The following is a 20,481-nucleotide window of genomic DNA, read 5'->3' on the forward strand; positions in this document are numbered from 1 at the left end:
GAATTTTCATTAATAGACATTAACAGTTTTTTCAACACACATTAACATTCTGGTGAACAAACGAATTATATTTACTAAATAGAGTTAGCTTGTCTCTCTGACTTATGGTACCATGTCAAAGAAGCTGCGAGAGAACCAGCTTCTCTAGCAAAGAGGCAGCAGGTATCTACTCCCAGGGACAACTCCAGACAGTCCCTTCACGGACTCCAGGACAGGGATCCAAAGGTGCACAGGACCGATGCAAAGTACTGCAAGGGTCTGTCACCCACTGACCCCATCTTTACATCCCTCAAACCCTTTATCCAAGGTCACGGGGAATAATCTGGAAATGCAGAGTTCTCAAATTCTCCATTTGCTCAAGATCCTCCAAGAGCAGAGTCTAGTGCCCAAATGCCAAGTGGCAGGCACAGCTACTACCCTGATTCTTATTCCAGAAAGTGTATGGTGTTAGGAAAAGAACATTTGCACCAGTCTTGGTGAATATGAGAGAATATGAGAGCGAACCCAGTCGGACATTAACCAGCCCACAGGATCACCACCGGGTTTCACTCAGTCTTCAAAGACCTCTCATTTGAGATACTTTTCTTCAGTCAGTGTGAACACCAAAAACCAAAAAGGGACAACTCAATGTGGTTCTAATGATTTATTTGACCTCCTTCCCCAAATCCAACCAGAAACAGAACTTCTGTTTTTCCCCATTAGTAAAAATCCTGGAATTCAGTATAATAGTTTCCCTTTCTAAAATGAGCCTGTATTTAGGTTCTGTGGTATTAGAGATAGCAAAACGAGGTAGCCAGACTAAGGCCAGAATAGGGTTTTTACAACTCAGTTTCTTTACCTGTGATTACATATGTACAACTCCACTGTAAGTAAGAAAATCATCCAGATGCAAGTCATCGCTTCTCCTTTTCTCTCTCTCTCTCTCTCTCTCTCTCTCTCACACACACACACACACATACACACCTCACAAGATTCGTGCTACACGCACTGACCTGACTTTCTTGCCCTGTTCCGAGAGCATCTTCACCAAGTCGGCGATGGGGTACTGCGCTTTGGCTGCACAGAGACCATAGCCTGCAAAGAACATGAAGCACACAGAAGAGGGTGATTTTTATTTGGAAATCTTATGAATAATAATTTCTCCCTTGATCAAGACATATTTTTATGCCAAGGAAGGCAATCCGCTAACAGGATGAGACATGAAAGCAAACTTCTGGCCTTTTTAAAGTATTAGCCTAAATCTCAGATTCAAAATCTAATGGTCCCTCCTCAATCTTCTGCCTTGTCTGATACTGCCGGGCACTCCCTCCCCACACACCACACCGCACACACACTTGTGTATGCACACACTTTGTGTGTGGGTGCACCTGTGGCTCACGTAAATGGCTTCAAACCGTCTTCATACTTGGTTTTGAGAAGACTGCAGTTCCCTGGTTCCCCTCCTCACTTTGTTACTATTCTTCCTTGACATCCTTGAATAGATCTCCTTCTGTTTGCCTTAAACAATGAAACTCCCCAGGGCCTTGGCTTTGCCCGTCACACTCTCCTTGGAAAGTCTTGGCCTGTCCCATGGCTTCAAGAACCATCTGATGACTCCCAATCTGTGTCCAGCCTCAGCCTGTCCTTTAGCTCCAGGATGGCATGTCCATTGTCTTATCTCCACCTCAAACTTAATGTCTCCTAAAAAGAACTTAAAAATTTCCCCCTCTGCCAAAAAAACCCCAAAGTGCTCCCTATTTCTGATGTTATTACAGGTGTGACCACAAACTGCAGTCCTCTTCCTTCTTCTTTAACCCCTACATTCTGTCCACTCCCCCTGTACAATCAGTCTCACCTGTCCCCGCTCATCTACCCCCAGTTTTCCAAATACCAAGTGTCTGCTCAGGCTGTTCCCTCTGCCTTCCCCATGCCCAACACCATCTATCCTCAAGGCCCAAAACAAACCCTCACATCCTAACAATGCTTCTTAGGTTCCTCATGAATAAAAAGAAAGTGTGTCTACAGTCTAATCTAGCCCTTATCATAACCCACCGTGCACTATTTATTGATCTGACTTCTTCCCTGGATGGAAAATGTCTAAAAAAAAAAAGAGTGTGCCCTTTACATCTTTCCACCTCTACACTCCAGTTGTGTTTCTCACCAGGTAACACTAATGCCACCTTGGCTGGGACCATTCATGATGCAGGAATGTCCCAGGTAATACAACATATTTAGTGTGTCTGCTCTCACACACTAGTGGACAGTAGCAGCCCCATCTGTGAGACGAAAACCCAAATCCACAAGTTTCAAATGCCTCTAGAAAATGATACTGCCCCAATTGAGAAGGCTTGCACCTGAACATTCAATTCTGCTAGTGTTTGGTATTTACATCTTAGCATATAACCAACCAGCAAACCACCCACATGTCAAATCAATAGATTTCCTTTATAGAAAACTCTTATAATAGCGTAATAGAGTTAAAATCTTAATCTGAACCCAAAGTGTTACCTGTAATACCACAGCATTCTGTGGTACGATTAAAGAAAAATGGAGCTAACCCTCAAAAAATTAGGGAATTGAGGCTGGGAGATTAAATGACTTGGTCAATGTCAGATCAATTGTTAGAGGCAAAATTAAGAACAAAAGTGAAGTGTTATCACTCCCAGACCAAGTTCTTTCTATTAGGCCATGTTACCTCATCTTATTGGAAACCACATGATTATCAATGATTTTTTAAATATTTACTTTTGAAAAAAAAAGAGATTAACATTTACTAGCATTCACTGAGTCTAGATACTTTCATATACTATATCTAATTTAATATTGACAATAATTCCAAAAACTATCAATGAGGAACAAATAACCAAAACTCAAAGATGACTAAAACATTATGTACAGAATCACAGAAAGACATGGCTAGAACCTACCACATCGATTTGTAAAATCTCTATGGGATCCCCAAAATATTAACCCTAAGCTGAGGATTCTCAACATTTTTTAGTTGGTAATCATAGGGTTGCTTCTGTTTCCATTGCATTTTCAAAAATGGATAAGTTCCAATTCAATTTTTTTCCTATTATAAGAAACTGTATTAACATAATCAATTTCAATAGCGATTACAGGTTGTTTGCTTCTTTTTTTTTTTTTTTTTACCTGGAGTAATAATAATGCTATTAGCTTCTCGAATCATGTCAATTGCATTGTCAAGGTTGATTTCTGTATGTGTGCCAGAAATTTCCATGGGTTTTCCACCAGCTGTTGAAGTAGTACCATAGCCTCCGAGAATCACATTAGCCAGGGAACGATTCATTGCCTGGAGAGCAAAATTATTAGCTGCGAGAGTTTAATCCACATAACTTTTTGAAAGTGGTATGAACCCTGTGTATATGATATTCATAATCATTTTAAGAGGTTTATTTGATCATCTAAAAAAATCACATAGATCACATCTATAAAGTCAACTGTACACAGATATATTTTCAGTAAAAGTTAATTTTAAAAAAGAATTTAATGGAAAATTACCAATAATATTAAGAAATTAATGAAAAATTCAGATCCAGTTATTACTGTCCATGTACTGATTAAGCAACTTCTACCTCCATATTCACATGTATTTCACCAGAGTAAAAGAGAATGGTATCTATGAGAAATTTTCCAAGGTGACTACAGATGTCTCAGGTGAATCCTGCTACCAGCTGTAAGCTGTCAAGAGACTAAAAGAAGGAAAGGAAAGCTATCCACGGCATTTAGAAGTCTGCTGCCCTCTGTCGTCAAGAAAAAAAGAAAAGTGGGAGTTGATAAGGTCTTATTTTCCAAAGCAACTACATACAGCTCCAGGAAGCTGTAACAGAAGTGACTAGATTCATCATTAGGCTCCTAAAATATTTACTTCCGAAAGGGCAGATGAGTAAGTTCATACACTGTTTCATTAAAACTTACACCTGCCCTTTTAACTGGAAAAATAATCTCGGAAAAGAAATCAGAGGAAGGCATGTTCATTTACAATCATCCAACAATGTGCCACACAAATGCGACAACTGAAACATGACAATGGCATGTGTATTTCTAAAACAGTTCGAACTATCTGTAGACCTCGGGAACTGGGGTGGTAAAAGACAAGACAAGAAGTTAGATGGCTTGGGTAACCAAATGCCTTTTAAGAATTCAACTCACTGTAAATGAAGAAAGCAGTCATTTTACATGATCATAAACTGGATTTCTCACTTCAGAAAAAAATCCAAAAAATTATTAAATCCTATTTTAAGGGCTATAATAAACATATCATTGATCCATTGTTTATTCCATGTAAAAGCTATATAAGTGTTAATCTATCACTTTTTTAAAAAAAGACAATACTTTATTATTAAAGAACAAAAAGCACCTGAAGATTTTCAGTGACAAGTAACACACTGGGAGAAAAAAAAAATCATGACCATCCATCCAAAGACAGCCCAGCCTGCTACCATTTTAGTGGAGACAGGTACATACACTGCTCAAGTGGGACAGAGGTAGAGGCAGGGAGGAAAAAGCAGCAGAGAAGATAAACAAAGAGCCATTAAAGCCAGCATATCAATAACATAAACATGATGAATCAAAATGTTGTCAGAATTTTTTAAGTTGTCCTTTTGACTGAAGCTCATCTCTCAGACACAGCATTCACACTTTAGAGAGCCCAAACCCCAGTAAACTGGTCTAAGATTATTACATACAAAATAAATACCCTCAGAATACCTTTACATATTTATGAAGAGATAAGAGGGTCAGAAAAATCAATAATGCTTTTAATTAGGTATATAATCCCAACCTGACATGGAGATGTAAATTCTTAACCCAACCTCCTATACTTAAATCCAAGTTCTACTGAAAATCCAAATAGCCATACCTGAGACTTCCAAACATTCAATTTGTGGATTTTGACAAATTCTTTCTAGTTTTGAATTAGAAGATTCTGAAATTAAATTACCAGAAATATGTTCTACCAAATGTTTGCCTTAAAAACTGGTTCAAAGGACTATTTCAGACATTGATGTATTTCTGTCATAGATAACTTCTTTTTAAAAAGTCAAACCTACAAAGCAGCTCCATCACCTGCATCACACAGTCCTGCAGAGGGACAGATGTCAGAGGGACATGATGTAGAGGGACAGATATACAAGAATATGACCACTTTATTCTAACTTGGCTTAAAAGGAACCATTCTATACAAAAAATACAGATTCGAAGGGACACATACCACCTCCGGTGTTTATGGCAGCAACATCTACAATAGCCAAACTATGGAGAGAGCCCAAATGTCCATCGACTGATGAATGGATAAAGAAGATGTGGTATGTGTATACAATGGAATATTATTCAGCCATCAAAAAGAAAGAAATCTTGCTGTTTGCAACAACATGGATGGATCTAGAGGGCATAATGCTAAGTAAAATAAGTCAGAGAAAGACAAATACCATATGATTTCACTCATATGTGGAATTTAAGAAACAAACAGATGAACATAGAAGGAGGAGGAAAAGAAAAAAAGGAGAGAGGGAAACAAGCCATAAAAGACTCTTAAAAATAGAGAACAAACTGAGGGTTGATGGAGGGAGGTGGGCAGGGGATGGGCTAGGTGGGTGATGGGTATTAAAGAGGGCACTTGTGATGAGCACTGGGTGTTGTAAATAAGTGATGACTCACTGAATTCTACTCCTGAAACCAATATTGCACTGTATGTTAACTAGGATTTAAGTAAAAGCTTTTAAATAAATAAATAAATAAGGAACCATTCTTCTCTCCCTAGAAAACTGAATGGAGGAGAAGAAAAGAATTTCTGAGGACATTTAATTAATGTTTACCCACTATTCTAATGGCATCTTCAGGAGAAAAAAAGGGAACCATACAGTAGTTTAACAATCAAAGTCAACTTGTTGAACACATAGCCACAATTATATCACCATTAAGCCGATTCCATGTGGTCTCTTAAAAACTAAATTATTTTTCATCTCTGAATTTACCATTGCAACATCATATTTTCAACAAATGTTTAGGGTTTAGGACTTGTTCTGTTCTTTTTTTTTTTTTTGCTTTTTTAAGTGATTAATGAGACTATCCTGTGACCACTGATCCACAGATTGAGGAGTTCCCAGCTTCCAAGACAAAGTATTCACAACACTGTCCAAGACTGTTCCTTTTAAGTTATTAAGCCCTATAATGAAAATTGCATGCTACATTAAAGAGACGCTTAATTTACATAATTCCAAGCAAACTCTAAGAAAAAAATCTGAAAACAAAGGGAAGGCCATAAAATAGACAAAACCAAAGCAATAATAACATATACTCTATTTACTATCATCTCTCATTTCAATGCTTTGTGGGTGCTGAGTAATTGACTGCAAAGCAAAAAAAAAAAAAAAATTATTATTGGTTTGGCTTTGATCCACTTCATTCTGTTCTATTTTCATTTGGAAACAAGTAACAAAGTGCAAAAATCAGAAAATTCGGTTTGAAAATGCTGCCCCATTTTTGCAAGCCCTCTATTTCCCAGGCAATTTGGACACTATCTCAAGTAAATGGACTGTAAAATCATGAAGAGGTTAATGTCTATATGACACCTGACATAAAGCAAATTATTCATTTGAGGGGGCTATCTGGACACTACCGACATTTTTCAGTTTAATCTTGGATATTATATAACCACAAGCATGCAGCTCAGAAGACACCCAAAAGAATTCTTTGTCAGAACAAAAGTGCAATTTTAGGGATTACTGATTAGCCACTCGGGGAGCATTCCATTCCCTCTCACATAATAAAACCACTCTGTTCCGGTTTGGACTTGCATGTTTCCTCAATAAATAATAAAATATTGAAGCTAAACATACTAGTATTATTAACAGATACTGATATATGGCAGGACATCTGTTACCATGACCTATCCAGAGAAGATTCCAAAATATGAAATGAGCAAGCAAACATTCATCTAATGTTCATTTAATAATTATTATACTCGTATGAGTGTGCCGGGGGCTCGGTTAGCCTCCCTAAACACAAAGGCCAATAATCAATGGCGTCTTCAAATACCTTCCTTGTAAAATGAGAATATTTTCTACCTCCAGAATTAGCCTGGAGATTAAATAAGCTAATATTTGTAAAGCACCCAGTGTTAATGCCTACAGTATGTTAATGCCTACTACTATGCCCAATTACACGCGGCTATTTCATTTTTATTATTAATATGAACCACTCTGAGCTGCTAAAACACCAGTCATGAAGAAACAATTTCTTGTAATAAAGAAGCACAAGCCAAGAATCAGTGAAGATTACTGGGAAAAGTCAAAATCAGGGCAATTTAGAAGGAAAGAAAATTTCTATCTTCAAAATTAAAAAATACAGCAGGCTGGTTTTTGCTGTTGCCTTGTTTGTTTTGTAATAAGACGAAGGGAGGGAGAGCATGCAGGAAAACAAGTGCCCCACACATCGCTGGTGAGAGCTCAGCCTGGAGAGTCCTTTGTGGAAATCAATTCATCGATATCGACAGCCAACACAAAGCCCTTACTCCATTCCCAAGGAAATAATCAAAATGCGCAAGGAGGTACACTGAAGGAAAAAAAAACACTAATTATTAGTGAGATAATTAAACAATTCAGAATATATTCGAACATATGCTTATGAAAAAAGACTGGAACTAGAATACTAAATCTTAAGAGTTAAGTGGTAATGGCATTACAAATGATTTATCTTCTACTTTCTTCCAAATTTCCCACATTAAACATCTTTTATTTTTGTAATTGCATAGTGTTTTTTAAAAAAATTAAAGCTTCAACTGTCTTTGAATCCAAATTAATACAAGTTGCTATTTTAAACAGAGCATCCATCTGATCCAGTGTGACACGTGTCAGGGACAGCTACAAGAACACTTTATTATAGAGCACAGGAATAAAAAATAGCTATGCTATGTTGCCAATAAATGACATGCCTGAGGCAGTGGAAATAGAAGGAAAAAAAACAAAAGTATAGAAAGCAGATCAAGAAATATGAAAGGAAAGAATAAGAGAAAGATGATATAGGTACAGAAGTACACACAGAAAAAAGTATTTTCAACGAGTGCCTCTTACTACCTTATTCTAGTTACTGTCATAGAACTGCTACTGTGTCTGTAGTTACTAGAACCAATAATAATAAAAGAAACTAGATGAAGAGGAAGGGGGGAGGAAATAAAAAAGACACAGGCAAATTTGGGATATACTATTGATACATTTAAAAACCTAAGTCAAACCATTTAAGAAAAAAACAGTAAAGGCAAGAAGGCACCTGTAATGATACTCCAAGAACTAGACACAGGTCCTCACCTCTCCCCCTATCAGCAGGCCACTGGCTTTGTTAAAATTCAAATCCTCCCATTTAATTTTAAAATCAGAATTTTGACCAACCACAAGTTTAAGTAATAATGAAAATCTGCTGCCCCCTGCTGATCATTTAAATTCACCAAATGAAGCAAAGTCAAACTAAGAGCTAAAAGTTCATTTTTAGAAGCTAAGTGAAATAAGTCAGTCAGAAAAAAGACAAATACCATACAATTCCATTCATATGTGGAATTTAAGTAACAAAACAAACGAAGGAAAAAAGAGACACAAACCAAGAAACAGGCTATAGAGAACAAACTGATGGTTACCAGAGGGGAGGTGGGTGGGGGGATGGGTGAAATAGGTGATGGGGATTAAGAACACACTTATCATGACTTACCATGATGAGCACTGAGTATAGAATCGTTGAATCGCTATATTATACACCCAAACTAATATAACACTGTACGTTAGCTACACTGGAATTAAAACAAAAAACTTTTTTACAAAGTTCATTTTTAGAGAAAACTATTTCTAATACAACTGAATAAATTTTTCCTTCTTTATAAACATTTGTTTTTGAGAACCCCAAAGCCTGAAACTTTTCAAACAGGAGACCCAAACCACCTCCTTTCCAAATTCCCTGAACAACTGGGGAGATTTAATTTTAAAACCTCTTCCTCAGGGCTAGCAAATCCTTTGTTCTACAAAATGGCCAAAGAAAACTGATTTCTTATTATAAAAAGATAACTTCAGCACTCAATTTACAAAGAGATTTTCAATTAAAACACATGAGGAATTCTGAGTAATAAGGGGCTTTTTAAATATTGTAATAAAAGAAGGGAGGTGGCAGAAGTACCCTTTCTCTGCCTGAAGGATTAATCACCATAGAGTCATGTTCTGAGGTCACTCCATTGCACACTCGCCCTTCCACAGTCATTCAGAACTACCACCGAGAAAACAGTATCTATCATTTGAAAAACTTTCCTAGTCAAACCTTTAATTATTTGCAGTATATCTTCTTGCCTTCTTGTAGAAACAAAAAGGAAGCTAGGAAGTATTTGTTTTCTTGATTTTTTTTCTTTCTTTCTTTTTTTTTTAAAGATTTTATTTATTTATTTGACAGAGAAAGACACAGCGAGAGAGGGAACACAAACGGGGAGTGGGAGAGGGAGAAGCAGACTCCCTGCGGAGCAGGGAGCCCAATGCGGGGCTCGATCCCAGGACTCCAGGATCATGACCTGAGCCGAAGGCAGTCGCTTAACCAACTGAGCCACCCAGGCGCCCTCTTTATTTTTTTTTTAAGATTTTATTTATTTATTTGACAGAGGGAGACATAGCGAGAGAAGGAACACAAGGAGGGGGAGTGGGAGAGGGAGAAGCAGGCTCCCGGTGGAGCAGGGAGCCCGATGCGGGGCTCGATCCCAGAACCCTGAGCCGAAGGCAGATGCTTAAGGACTGAGCCACCCAGGCGCCCCTAAAAAGCAGCTTAAACAAGAAAATTACTTAGAATATAGTAAGAATACAGTAAGAAGAAAAGAATAAAATGGAAGGGCGGTGGGTGGGGGATGGGGTAACCAGGTGATTGGCATTAAGGGGGGCAGGTGTTGTGATGAGCACTGGGTGTTATATGCAACTAACGAATTGTTGAACACTGCATCAAAAACTAATGACGTTCAATATGCTGGCTAATTGAACATAAAAAAAAGAAAGAAAAAAGAATAAAATGTAAAATAGTATACAGTATGATCAGATAAGTAAATACACAGATATGCAGTAAAGAAAGAAACAGAATAGAAAGAAATAAGCCAAAATCTTAAGTGCTTATCTCCAGATGGAGTCAGATTTTTTATCTTGATATTTAATTTTCCTAATTATCTACACTTGGGGACTTTAAAAGCAGTCTTGGAAATTTATTAGAATGAAACACTCTGATATTTCTACCGAAGAAAAGTAAGAACTGACATAGTCGTTTTTTACTGCAAATAAAGTAACAAACAGATCCTTATTTTCAGAACACCATTTCCTTTTTGTTGAAACACCTATTTCTTACCACACACATGATGTAGGACAGGATAGCGCCAGAGGAGCCTATGAGCGCCCCCACGATGGTCAGCAGGTTGTTGTTCAGCAGGAAGCCCTCCGCACACAGGGCCCAGCCTGAGTAGCTGTTCAGCACAGTGATGACGACGGGCATGTCCGCACCCCCGATAGCAGCTGTCAAAGTCACACCCTAGGATGAAACCCAAAGCGGAAATCAAAATTAATAAAATAAAAATAAAACCTCTGACACTGGACATCTTGATTCTTAATCATTCTGGTTTTCCAATTAATATATTTATCTTGAAGTTCCACTGGGGTAATGACCAAGTGCCTCCCATATTGATCAATTCTCCCACAGATATAACACGTGTAAACACTGAACCACCACCACCCCCCCCCGAAATATCCCTAAATCCCTAACAGGCAGTGATGAAAAGCAGGCAGAAACTAGAGAGGGGTTTGCACTTGAAAAAAAGTAACAGCACTGAGTGAATTTCCCAGTTTTTATGGCGTTAATGTAAGGGCAGGCCCCTGGTGGTGCCAAGAGAAACAGCTAAATCCGAAATATAAGCCCATAGTCTTGCTAGTTTGAAGGTCCTAGGAGAGGATTTAGGGTGACTACAGCAGCTGCAAAGTGAGAAGGGAAACTACAGAGGAGCAGGCTAAAGAGAGGGAGCCCCAAATTCTATGTATGAACTCTGCCCAAAACTCTGGTTCTTTAACTATGCATATGTGGGCAGACTCCAAGCAAACCTGTTAAGGATAAAATAATAAGAGATTTCAGCTGCTCCCACCATAAGGGAGCCAGATTTGAAATCTGATTTCAAATTAGCTGCCTACAAAAACAAATAAATAAAAAATAATGATCAATACTCCTTGGAGGAATACAACAGAATCCAAAGTCTCTCTAGTGCAACCCCAAATCACTAAACACAGGAAAGGGAAAAGAACGATGGGGAGAAAGATTTTTGCTTTTTATTCCACAAACACCTATGTATTTTGAGTTTAAGATGTGAATGTATTCATGTACTACTTAATGAAGTCAAAAGCAATTAAAATAGTCCACAAAATATTTTATCTTACTCATTCTCATATAAGCATAAAGTACCTCTTTAATATCAAATTCACCTCTTCTCAAAAATAGTAATTCTTAAAGTTTTGCATTTCTGTGCTGTTGGTTTTATTTTGAGACATTCTGCTTTATTGGATAAAAAAAATATCAAAACCATTTTTCTTTTCTTTAAAGTAAAACAAAAGCCAGTGCTATATAAGCCAGAAAAAAAATGGATTGTCAGTAGTTATAAAAAGAATTTTAAGTTAATTTTCAGACTTTTTTTTTAAGTAGGCTCCATGCCCAGTGTGGAGCCCAGCACTGGGCTTGAACTCACAGCCCTGAGATCAAGACCTGAGCTGAGATCAAGAGTCAGACACTTAACTGACTGAGCCACCCAGGAGCCCCTACTTTTCAGACTTCTAAAGTTTCTCTGGCAAAATCAGGCCTCTTAAGATTACATAAAAATAAGTATCATTTTAGGGCCCCTGGATGGCTCAGTCGTTAAGCGTCTGCCTTTGGCTCAGGTCATGGTCCCAGGGTCCTGGGATCGAGCCCCGTGTCGGGCTCCCTGCTCGGCAGGAAGCCTGCTTCTCCCTCTCCTACTCCCCCTGCTTGTGTTCCCTCTCCCGCTGTCTCTCTCTGTCAAATAAATAAAATTAAAAAAAAATAAGTATCATTTTTAACACTGTAAATCTTGAATCAAGCAGCCAATATGTATTTGATAAGCAATTACTGTATGTCTAATTTTGTACTAAGCACTACAAATTATTTTAAAAACCTAAAACATAAACCAGTGTCTACAATGTAGACTCCAGACTAGACGAACGTGAAGGAATCGGTGAATAACAACTGTTTTGCAAAAGCATCCTACACTGATATAATAAAATGCTATATTGTAGCATATAGACACCCAGATAATACTGTATATATCAATATACTAAATGCAAAAATCAGAGGGAGAAGAGGACCATACCTATCATGAAAGGCTTCCCTGAACTCCCCCACTGAACACACAGGGTTTATTAACTACATCTCATTTTACATAATTCTTTAACTTGGTACCATAACTTCCATTAAATGAGAGCGCAACTAACGGGCAGGGAGTATCTGACCCTTATTGCATAAAACCCAAAGCACCATTTTGTGGGCCTCGTCACAGTAAGTAGGCACCTAATGAATAGAATTGAAACGCTTGGCTTTTTAAAATTCCCATTCACCAACACATTGATCCAGGGAAAAGACCCCAGAGCAATAAAGATGGCACCCAACAACTTTGAAAGGAACCATTCAGTGGAGAGCAAGAGTGGTTTTCTTCTTACACTTTCCTGTATTGTCCAGATTCTAAAAAGAAGAACATGTAATATCATTCTAAAACATGTTTATTCCATCAAGGGTCTTGAAGAGCTAGAAATAGGTTAGACTGCAATCTAACAAAATATGCCAGTTCCTCACTGAGGATGTGCTTTCCACCCCTAACTTCTTACCATGACAGCAGAGAGAGCCGACACAGAGCCCAGACAGGTAATGCCCGTGGTAAAGCTAGGGTCCATCATGAATGGGATTATTCCACCTACACTAGCAGCCAGCAAGCCTGCATTAAGTAGGTGCCTCCCAGGAAGCAGGAGAGGGGCGGATTTCAGGATACCTAGGACCAAGCGCAAGTCAGTCAGAAGCTAGCACGTCATGAAAAACCCCCTCACACACTCTCACACACACACACACACACACACACACACTTAAGCGCATGTCATTCAATCCTAAACTACCAAAATTAAATATCAGAATTTAAAAAAATGGTCCTGAAACATAAAAGCAAATTAGGGCTCTTACATGTAACAAATGCTAACAGAAGTAGGAAAAGTATGGCTCAGCTTAACTGTTCTTTACTTTGATCACACAACAATTTCTTTACTCTTTGTCCTAGCATCTTAAAAAGTTACATTTTTCCCGTATGACCAACACAGAAGTTGTTAAGTGTGGTTTTTATTTATTTAAAACTTCAAAACAGAGTCCTAGCACATTAGCATTTCTGATTCTATCAACTGAACCCAAGGGAGCAGAGCCCTGGTTTGCTAGTTGTTTTTGAAACAAAGCATGAGACAAGAGCATTGGAGGCTTGAAGTTCTTTTGTGATTTTTAAGTTTCATGGAAGTACTCTATTTAATTTTAACGGCTTGATTACTCAGAGGAAAAGACCAGATTTTTACATCACAAGTTAGTTTCTCTATAGACTCACTTACTCATGAAAACACTGAAAATAGCCTCTGTGAGGTTTGGGGGTTCTTTCCCCCACTTCTAGTCTCAGCCATGAGAAGTAGCAAAAGATGGTAAGCCAGAGCCGAAAAATGTGTATGTGTTCAAAATAAGTATGTATGGTGATCACACAAGCTTCTTATTCAACAAGCTTCTCTCTACTCTGGAAAATGTATAAAATTCATTTCCGTGAACAGGCATCCCTAACTAAGGATTAGGAAGATGTAGTTTTGTTCACATGTATTATCAATTGTCAGCTAGTCCCGCTACCCCAATTTCTGTGCACTAGCTGTCTGCAGAAGGAATTGCTTCAAAGCTTTGTGAGCTCTGTAAGGATCAATGAAGGGAAGCAATCTCGATGTGGAGGAAGGGTCTTTTATATATCTCTCAGTGCTATATACATTCTTCACCTAACAGGTTCTACCGTGAAGCCATTTTCTGAAACTGACACGGACCCTCAAGCCCCGTAAACAGTAGCTATTGACCCCTCTGTGATGTGGCATCACTTACCCTGCAGCTTTCCGTAGGCAACGAGAGAGCCACTAAACGTGACACCACCGATGTAAGTACCGAGGTAGGCCACGATCTTGGTGAGATTTGCAGCTGCGTCCATGGCAAAATGTGGATATTCTATGATGTACTCAGCTATGCAAGTAAGTACAGCTGCCAAGCCCACTAAGCTGTGGAATGCAGCAACTAATTGAGGTAAATCAGAAATCTGGATGCGTTTGGCAATTGTCAATCCTGTTGGGAAATGAAAGTCAAAGAGAAATTAAAACTCAACAGACCTTTGAGAGGCAACTACAATAAAGCCAACACCTGATTATTATTCAGCCATAAAAAAGACAGAAATCTTGCCATTTGTGAAAATATTGATGAACCTTGAGGGTATTATGCTAGGGGAAATAAGTCAGACAGAGAAAGACAAATACCATATGATCTCACTTATATATGAAATCTAAAAAAAAAACAAAAAACAAAACAAAAAAAAACCTGGGCACCTGGGTGGCTCAGTCAGTTAGGCAGCCAACTCTTGGTTTGAGCTCAGGTCATGATCTCAGGGTCATGGGATCGAGCCCTGCATCAGGCTCTGCACTCGGTGGGGAGTCTGCTTGACCCTCTCCCTGTGCCCATTTGCTCTCACTTTCTCTCAGATAAATAAATAAAATCTTAAACAAAAAAAACCAAGCTCATAGATACTGTAAACAGACTGGTGGTTGTTAGAGAAAGGGGATGGGAGGTGGGCAAAATAGGTGAAGCTTCCAGTTATAAAACAAGTCATAGGGATATCATGTACAGCACATTGACTATAATTAATAGTACTGTATCACATATTTGAAAGCTGCTAAGAGAGTAGATCTTAAAAGTTCTCATCACAAGAAAGAAAATTCTGTAACTACGTATGGTGACAGATGTTTAGTAGACTTATTGTGATTATTTTGCTATATATACAAATACAGAATCATTATTTTGTACATCTGAAACTAATATATTATGTCAATTATACCTCAATTTTATTTATTTTATTTTTAGAGAGAACACATGCATACAGGAAGGGGCAGAGGGAGAGAGAGAATCCCAAGCAGGCTCCGTGCTGAGCGTGGAGCCTGACACAGGACTTGATCTCACCACCCTGAGATCATGACCTAAACTGAAATCAAGAGTCAGACACTTAACTGACTGAGCCACCCAGGCACCCCAATTATACTTCAATTTTTTTTAAAAAAGACCACATCTAAGGGTTTCCATCCTTATCCCTAATAAGTATTTATCTGTTTCCTCATATGGGCTAAATATTCTCTTAAAAGGACTATACAGAAGGTAAGGACACTGGCTATGTATACCCTTTCAAAATAGCAGGTTTTCTCAACACACCTAACCAAGATCCAGCTCCAAAAACCCAAACACACAACACTAACACATGCCTCTTCCATCACAACCTGCAAACACTCCCCTAACACTTCTTCAGATTACTTGAGGCTCCAACCAAACCCTTACCTTCTCCCCACTGCATGAATAACCCAAGCTCTCTTCTCCACAAGCCAAAACTTGCTCCTGAGCACAGGAGAAAACAGCTGGAATATGAAGGCCTGGGTTTTCAGGTGGGTGAGTGGGAGCCGTGTCCAAAGGTAAAGAAATGCAAATACCTGGGTAGTCAATGTCCAAATGAGGAGACTCTGAAAGAGCTGTATGGCTCTAGGTAGGTGATAGAGAAGGGGTGTGCCTCAGAACATTTGCTAAGATCTTGTCTAGAGGTTTTCCTGCCATGAACCTACAGCACATTTTCCTTCGTTCCTTTCCAGGGACTATCAAGAAAGGACACAAAGCTTTCCTGGGGAAGTATAAAAGGAGTCCTAAAGCTACTGTTATACCGGTAAATATACAACCACCAGCGTCTCAGGATAAAAACATGTGCATACATAAATATGTACAAGATTTTTTTTTTTTAAAGATTTTATTTATTTATTTGACAGAGAGAGAGACAGCGAGAGCAGGAACACAAGCAGGGGGAGTGGGAGAGGGAGAAGCAGGCTCCCTGCTGAGCAGGGAGCCCGATGCGGGGCTCGATCCCAGGACCCTGGGATCATGACCTGAGCCGAAGGCAGACGCTTAACGACTGAGCCACCCAGGCGCCCTGTACAAGATTTTTTAATGATATAAAGTTGCACATAATTTTCAAATAATAAAATATATGGTACTCTTTATTGTAAACCCCATATTGCCAATGGACTTTCACAGAATATAATTGTTGACTTTTGCCAAACTCTTGTATCTGTCACCAACCTAGTGTTTGCAACTGATGAAATGAGTGTAGTCCCCACGGGAATGTTGGCTGACATTTTTGTTTGCATTAACAAGTAAGACAAAAGTGAAAAGAGATATATGTGAGAACCTCACTCATTGTCAACAATGTGAGCAACAGCTTGACTCTGATAATAGTTTTCAAATACTGGAAGAATATTTGCTCAATTTTTGTGATATTCACAATGTAATGGCTACAGAAACAGCACACTTTTAAGTTTAAGCTGCATTATTAATATTTTCTCCATCACTTTCTTAGGTCTGGACAATCAACAAAACAATAAATGAAATCCAGATTTGTAGTATTTGTTGATTTTCATCGTGTAAATGCAACCACCATGGTCAATTTCAAGCTACCAGTGTATGTCATTAAAGATGGAGTTGGGAAGAGATGGACAAAAGCCCACCTTTACACAGTATTTCTAAAAACAGATATAATATGGGTAATCTCAAGAGCATAGAAAATAAAATCCAACAAATTAATTAGAAAGTTATGAATAATATAATTAACTTTGTGTCTAATATATTTATTTTGGTGAAGAATCATAGTTGGTATAATTCTCATTAAAATACAAACATTTTAAAACATTTAACATTAAGTAAGTGGATCAACTATGTCCAAAGAGTACGCTAAAAAAATGGGTATGTGTTCCCATAAAGGCAGATTTCCACCAAGTGCTTACCAATGGTACCGCCCAAAGCCATTGCTCCAGACATCTGAGCTAACAATTCTGGGGATGGTTTTAGGCCTCCGAGGGTGGCTGCCAGGCCTCCAGCCACCCCAATCATGCCCAATGCATTGCCAAGACGAGCTGTTCCCTGGGTGGAAAGGCCGGCCAGGGCACCAACACAGCACAGACCTGAGCCCAGATACATGATCTTTTTAAACGAAAGGGAAGAGAAGAGAGAGACTATCAAAACTTCCAGTCTATTAGCATAGGGAGGACTTCTCTTGAGGAAACATGATTTCCTAAGAACAATTTTAAATTCAGACAATAGAGGGACCAGTCGGACTTCTTCTTTGAATATTTCAATATATTTTCCTATCCATTAGGCATATTAATAAATTAAATACCTTAAATTGTACTTGCAATTATACCATTTATGTAAATTGGTTTCTTTTTGGATTTGATAGCATGCACAAATGCATATAAAAGTACCTAAATTTAAACAGAGTTATGATGGGATCTAGACCTGACCAAACACTATAAAGGAGCCAACCCCTGATGCTGTAAATGCCAGGGACCATAACATACATTTTACTCAAGTCAGCCCCATGAGATTCACAGAAGTTGAAGGAATCATCATCCTCATTTTACAAAAAGAGAAAACCAAAGCTTGAAAAGGTTACATAATTCTTCCAAGGTCACATGATCAGAAAATAGCAAATCTGGAATTCAGACATGGGTTTCTCTGACATACCACTCCAACTCCTCTCAAAAAAGATTTTGTTCACTCAACAAGTAAGAAATGTTGTAAACTGCAGAAACTAAGGAACACATGATTTTTCTGCTGTCAGTTGCAATCTCGTGGTAGGCATTGAAAAGTGATAAAAAATACTGAGTTCAGAACAAAGTTAAGTCTCTATTATAATCATATTGAAAGATGAAACTTTCGAAGTTCAACTTATTTCTGTTTTTTAATAAACATTCATTTTTACACTGTCTTTTTTAGATGAATTGAGATGACATCTCCTGGTTACAAGAGATGATGCACTGAATTTATAGAAGAAAGTAAGTAGGAAAAGAACTAATAGTATTTAACAGAAAAACTTCAGATTCTGTTACTGATTATTTCACTGTATCCCTACAACAATCTATCCGAGTACGTAACAACCTTTTGACACTTTTTACAAGTAGAAAACCTGAGGGACAAACAGGTAAACCCATGTTGGCACATTCAGGTAGCAGGCAAATCTGTTTCTAGAATCCAGGGTCGTGAACCTTAGGGGATAGGAATGCTCTATTTGACCAAGATGTTTCTAGAGTTATTATTGTATTTGCTTGGTAGAGCCTGAATTTTGGTAATAATAATATTAAATCTAGTTGGAAAGAAAACACGGTGGCAAAAATAAAAATTCTCAAAACAGCCTCTTACTTGTTCAATGTTATAACCACTGTAGAGGGCAGCTAAATATCCTCCAACGAAGGTTCCAGCAGGGAGCAGATACAGGTAATTGTATTCTGGGGGATCCGTGGGACGCTTGAACATGTCCAGCATTCTCTGGGTCACCAGAAAGCCGCCTTATCAAAGTAAATATGAAACAGAAAGAGGTATTTTGAGAAACATGATTTTTAAACTGGTACAATTTTTCTATTTTAAGCACATCTTTATCACCTAGGGATAAATATATTAAGTAACATTTTAGAACCTCAAAATTAAAACTTATTCTATCACTCAAGCCAGTTTCATTGAAGGCGGGGAACCCTATATTCAGGAAGAAAACTTGCAATCAGAGTACAGAACTAACTATTTCTGCCTGACTAGAAGTAAATAGGCATTCAAACAGCTTGGGAATGCAAAGGTCAAAGGCTTGTATTTTTTTCAAATAGGTTACTCTGTTAAACCTATAATAAGTGATAAAAGAAAAAAATGCCACATCAACAGGCACCGGATTTCTTGGACACATTAATTTTTAGCTACGAAATAGCATCAAATGAGCTTACACAAGTGATATGCTAGGCTTTCAGTTTTCAGAAACACAGGCTAGGATAAGGCAAAGGCTAAAATTTTATCTAAAAGTATACTCATTTACAGATGTTATGGTGATAGCTATAAGTCAACTTAATTCAAAACTATGCATTCAATAACTTTCCAGTTACCTTGCAGCAAGACAATCATTTGCTTGTTTATTTTGGGGCACTGAGGAAGGGGGTGTTCTTCTATCAAATAGTTTCTAAGAATTACAAATGGGCAAAATAATTTTTCTTCACAGAGAGCATTTATGGTCTGAGTGAAACAATTTTTAAAGGCACAGTTAAATTCTTAAAATCCAAATGTCTAAAAAAGTCCAAATGTCTATTCTATATGGATTTATATTTGCTTCTCACTTCTCCATTAAAAATAGCACTCTAGGGGCGCCTGGGCGGCTCAGTCGTTGAGCACCTGCCTTCGGCTCAGGTCACGATCCCGGGGTCCTGGGATCGAGCCCCGCATCGGGCTCCCTGCTCGGCGGGAAGCCTGCTTCTCTCTCCCTCTCCCTCTCCCCCTGCTTGTGTTCCCTCTCTCGCTGTGTCTCTCTGTCAAATAAATAAAAAATAAAATCTTTAAAAAAAAATAGCACTCTAGGGGGTGCCTGGCTGGCTCAGTCGGAAGAGTATGTGACTCTTGATCTTGGGGTCGTGAGTTCAAGCCCCATGCTGGATGTAGAGCTTGCCGAAATAATTTTTTTTTAAATAGCACTCTGGGCTCTCTCACCACCACTGCCATCATACCTGCAATGTTGACTGAGGAAATAAATGTAGCAAGAGCGGCAAGGCCCTGAGAAATTGTGGAAGGATACAAATGTCCTCCCATCAGTGCCAACCCACCAACTGCAGTCAACCCTAGGAAGAAAGAAGCAAGATGGTGAATGGTTACAGAGACAAGGCCAAATGAAGTGTCACAGCTGTAGGATCTCACGTGGACAGACACAACGGAGAAAGTCCTCACGCACCATTGTAACTGAAGTACTCTTGTGGGCAAAGAGTTAACAAAACTTTTTCTCCTTCTGCATAAAAATTTGGCCTCCCTTTAACTTTCTAGCTCTGTTCCCCTGATAAATCAAGATCTAAATCGATAATGTTATTGGACAAGAGGTAACAAGGGACCGCGGGTGGATAAACTGCTTCTGAACTGGAAGGATCTATGCATGAACTAGAAAAATATGATGGCAAAGCCATGACGTTGAGCTTTCCAGAGTATGGTGCCCCTTGGAATTAGCCACGCTCCCGGCAGAGCCCCCGGCAGCTGTGCCCAGAGCCCTGGCAGCATGAGGCTTCCAAGCCAGGGCCGGCCCCACACCTGTCCCAGCTGGGTCTCACTCCTCAG

The 20,481-nt window shown here is 38.7% G+C and overlaps 1 protein-coding gene across 1 annotated transcript in view; it reads right to left on the reverse strand.

Moving 5' to 3' along the window:
- NNT (nicotinamide nucleotide transhydrogenase) overlaps positions 1 to 20,481 on the reverse strand; it is an 89,828-nt gene that overhangs the window by 20,408 nt on the left and 48,939 nt on the right. The window contains exons 12-19 of the mRNA XM_044916925.1: positions 19,887 to 19,997; positions 18,550 to 18,695; positions 17,136 to 17,331; positions 14,161 to 14,394; positions 12,882 to 13,042; positions 10,354 to 10,533; positions 3,133 to 3,292; positions 993 to 1,074 (exon numbers count right to left, since the gene is read on the reverse strand). Of these exons, the coding sequence (XP_044772860.1) occupies positions 993 to 1,074; positions 3,133 to 3,292; positions 10,354 to 10,533; positions 12,882 to 13,042; positions 14,161 to 14,394; positions 17,136 to 17,331; positions 18,550 to 18,695; positions 19,887 to 19,997 (1,270 nt within the window). The remainder of the gene's footprint in view (positions 1 to 992; positions 1,075 to 3,132; positions 3,293 to 10,353; positions 10,534 to 12,881; positions 13,043 to 14,160; positions 14,395 to 17,135; positions 17,332 to 18,549; positions 18,696 to 19,886; positions 19,998 to 20,481) is intronic.

This window comes from Neomonachus schauinslandi, chromosome 7 (genome assembly GCF_002201575.2).
Source record: "Neomonachus schauinslandi chromosome 7, ASM220157v2, whole genome shotgun sequence".
NCBI classification, from domain to species: Eukaryota; Metazoa; Chordata; class Mammalia; order Carnivora; family Phocidae; genus Neomonachus; species Neomonachus schauinslandi.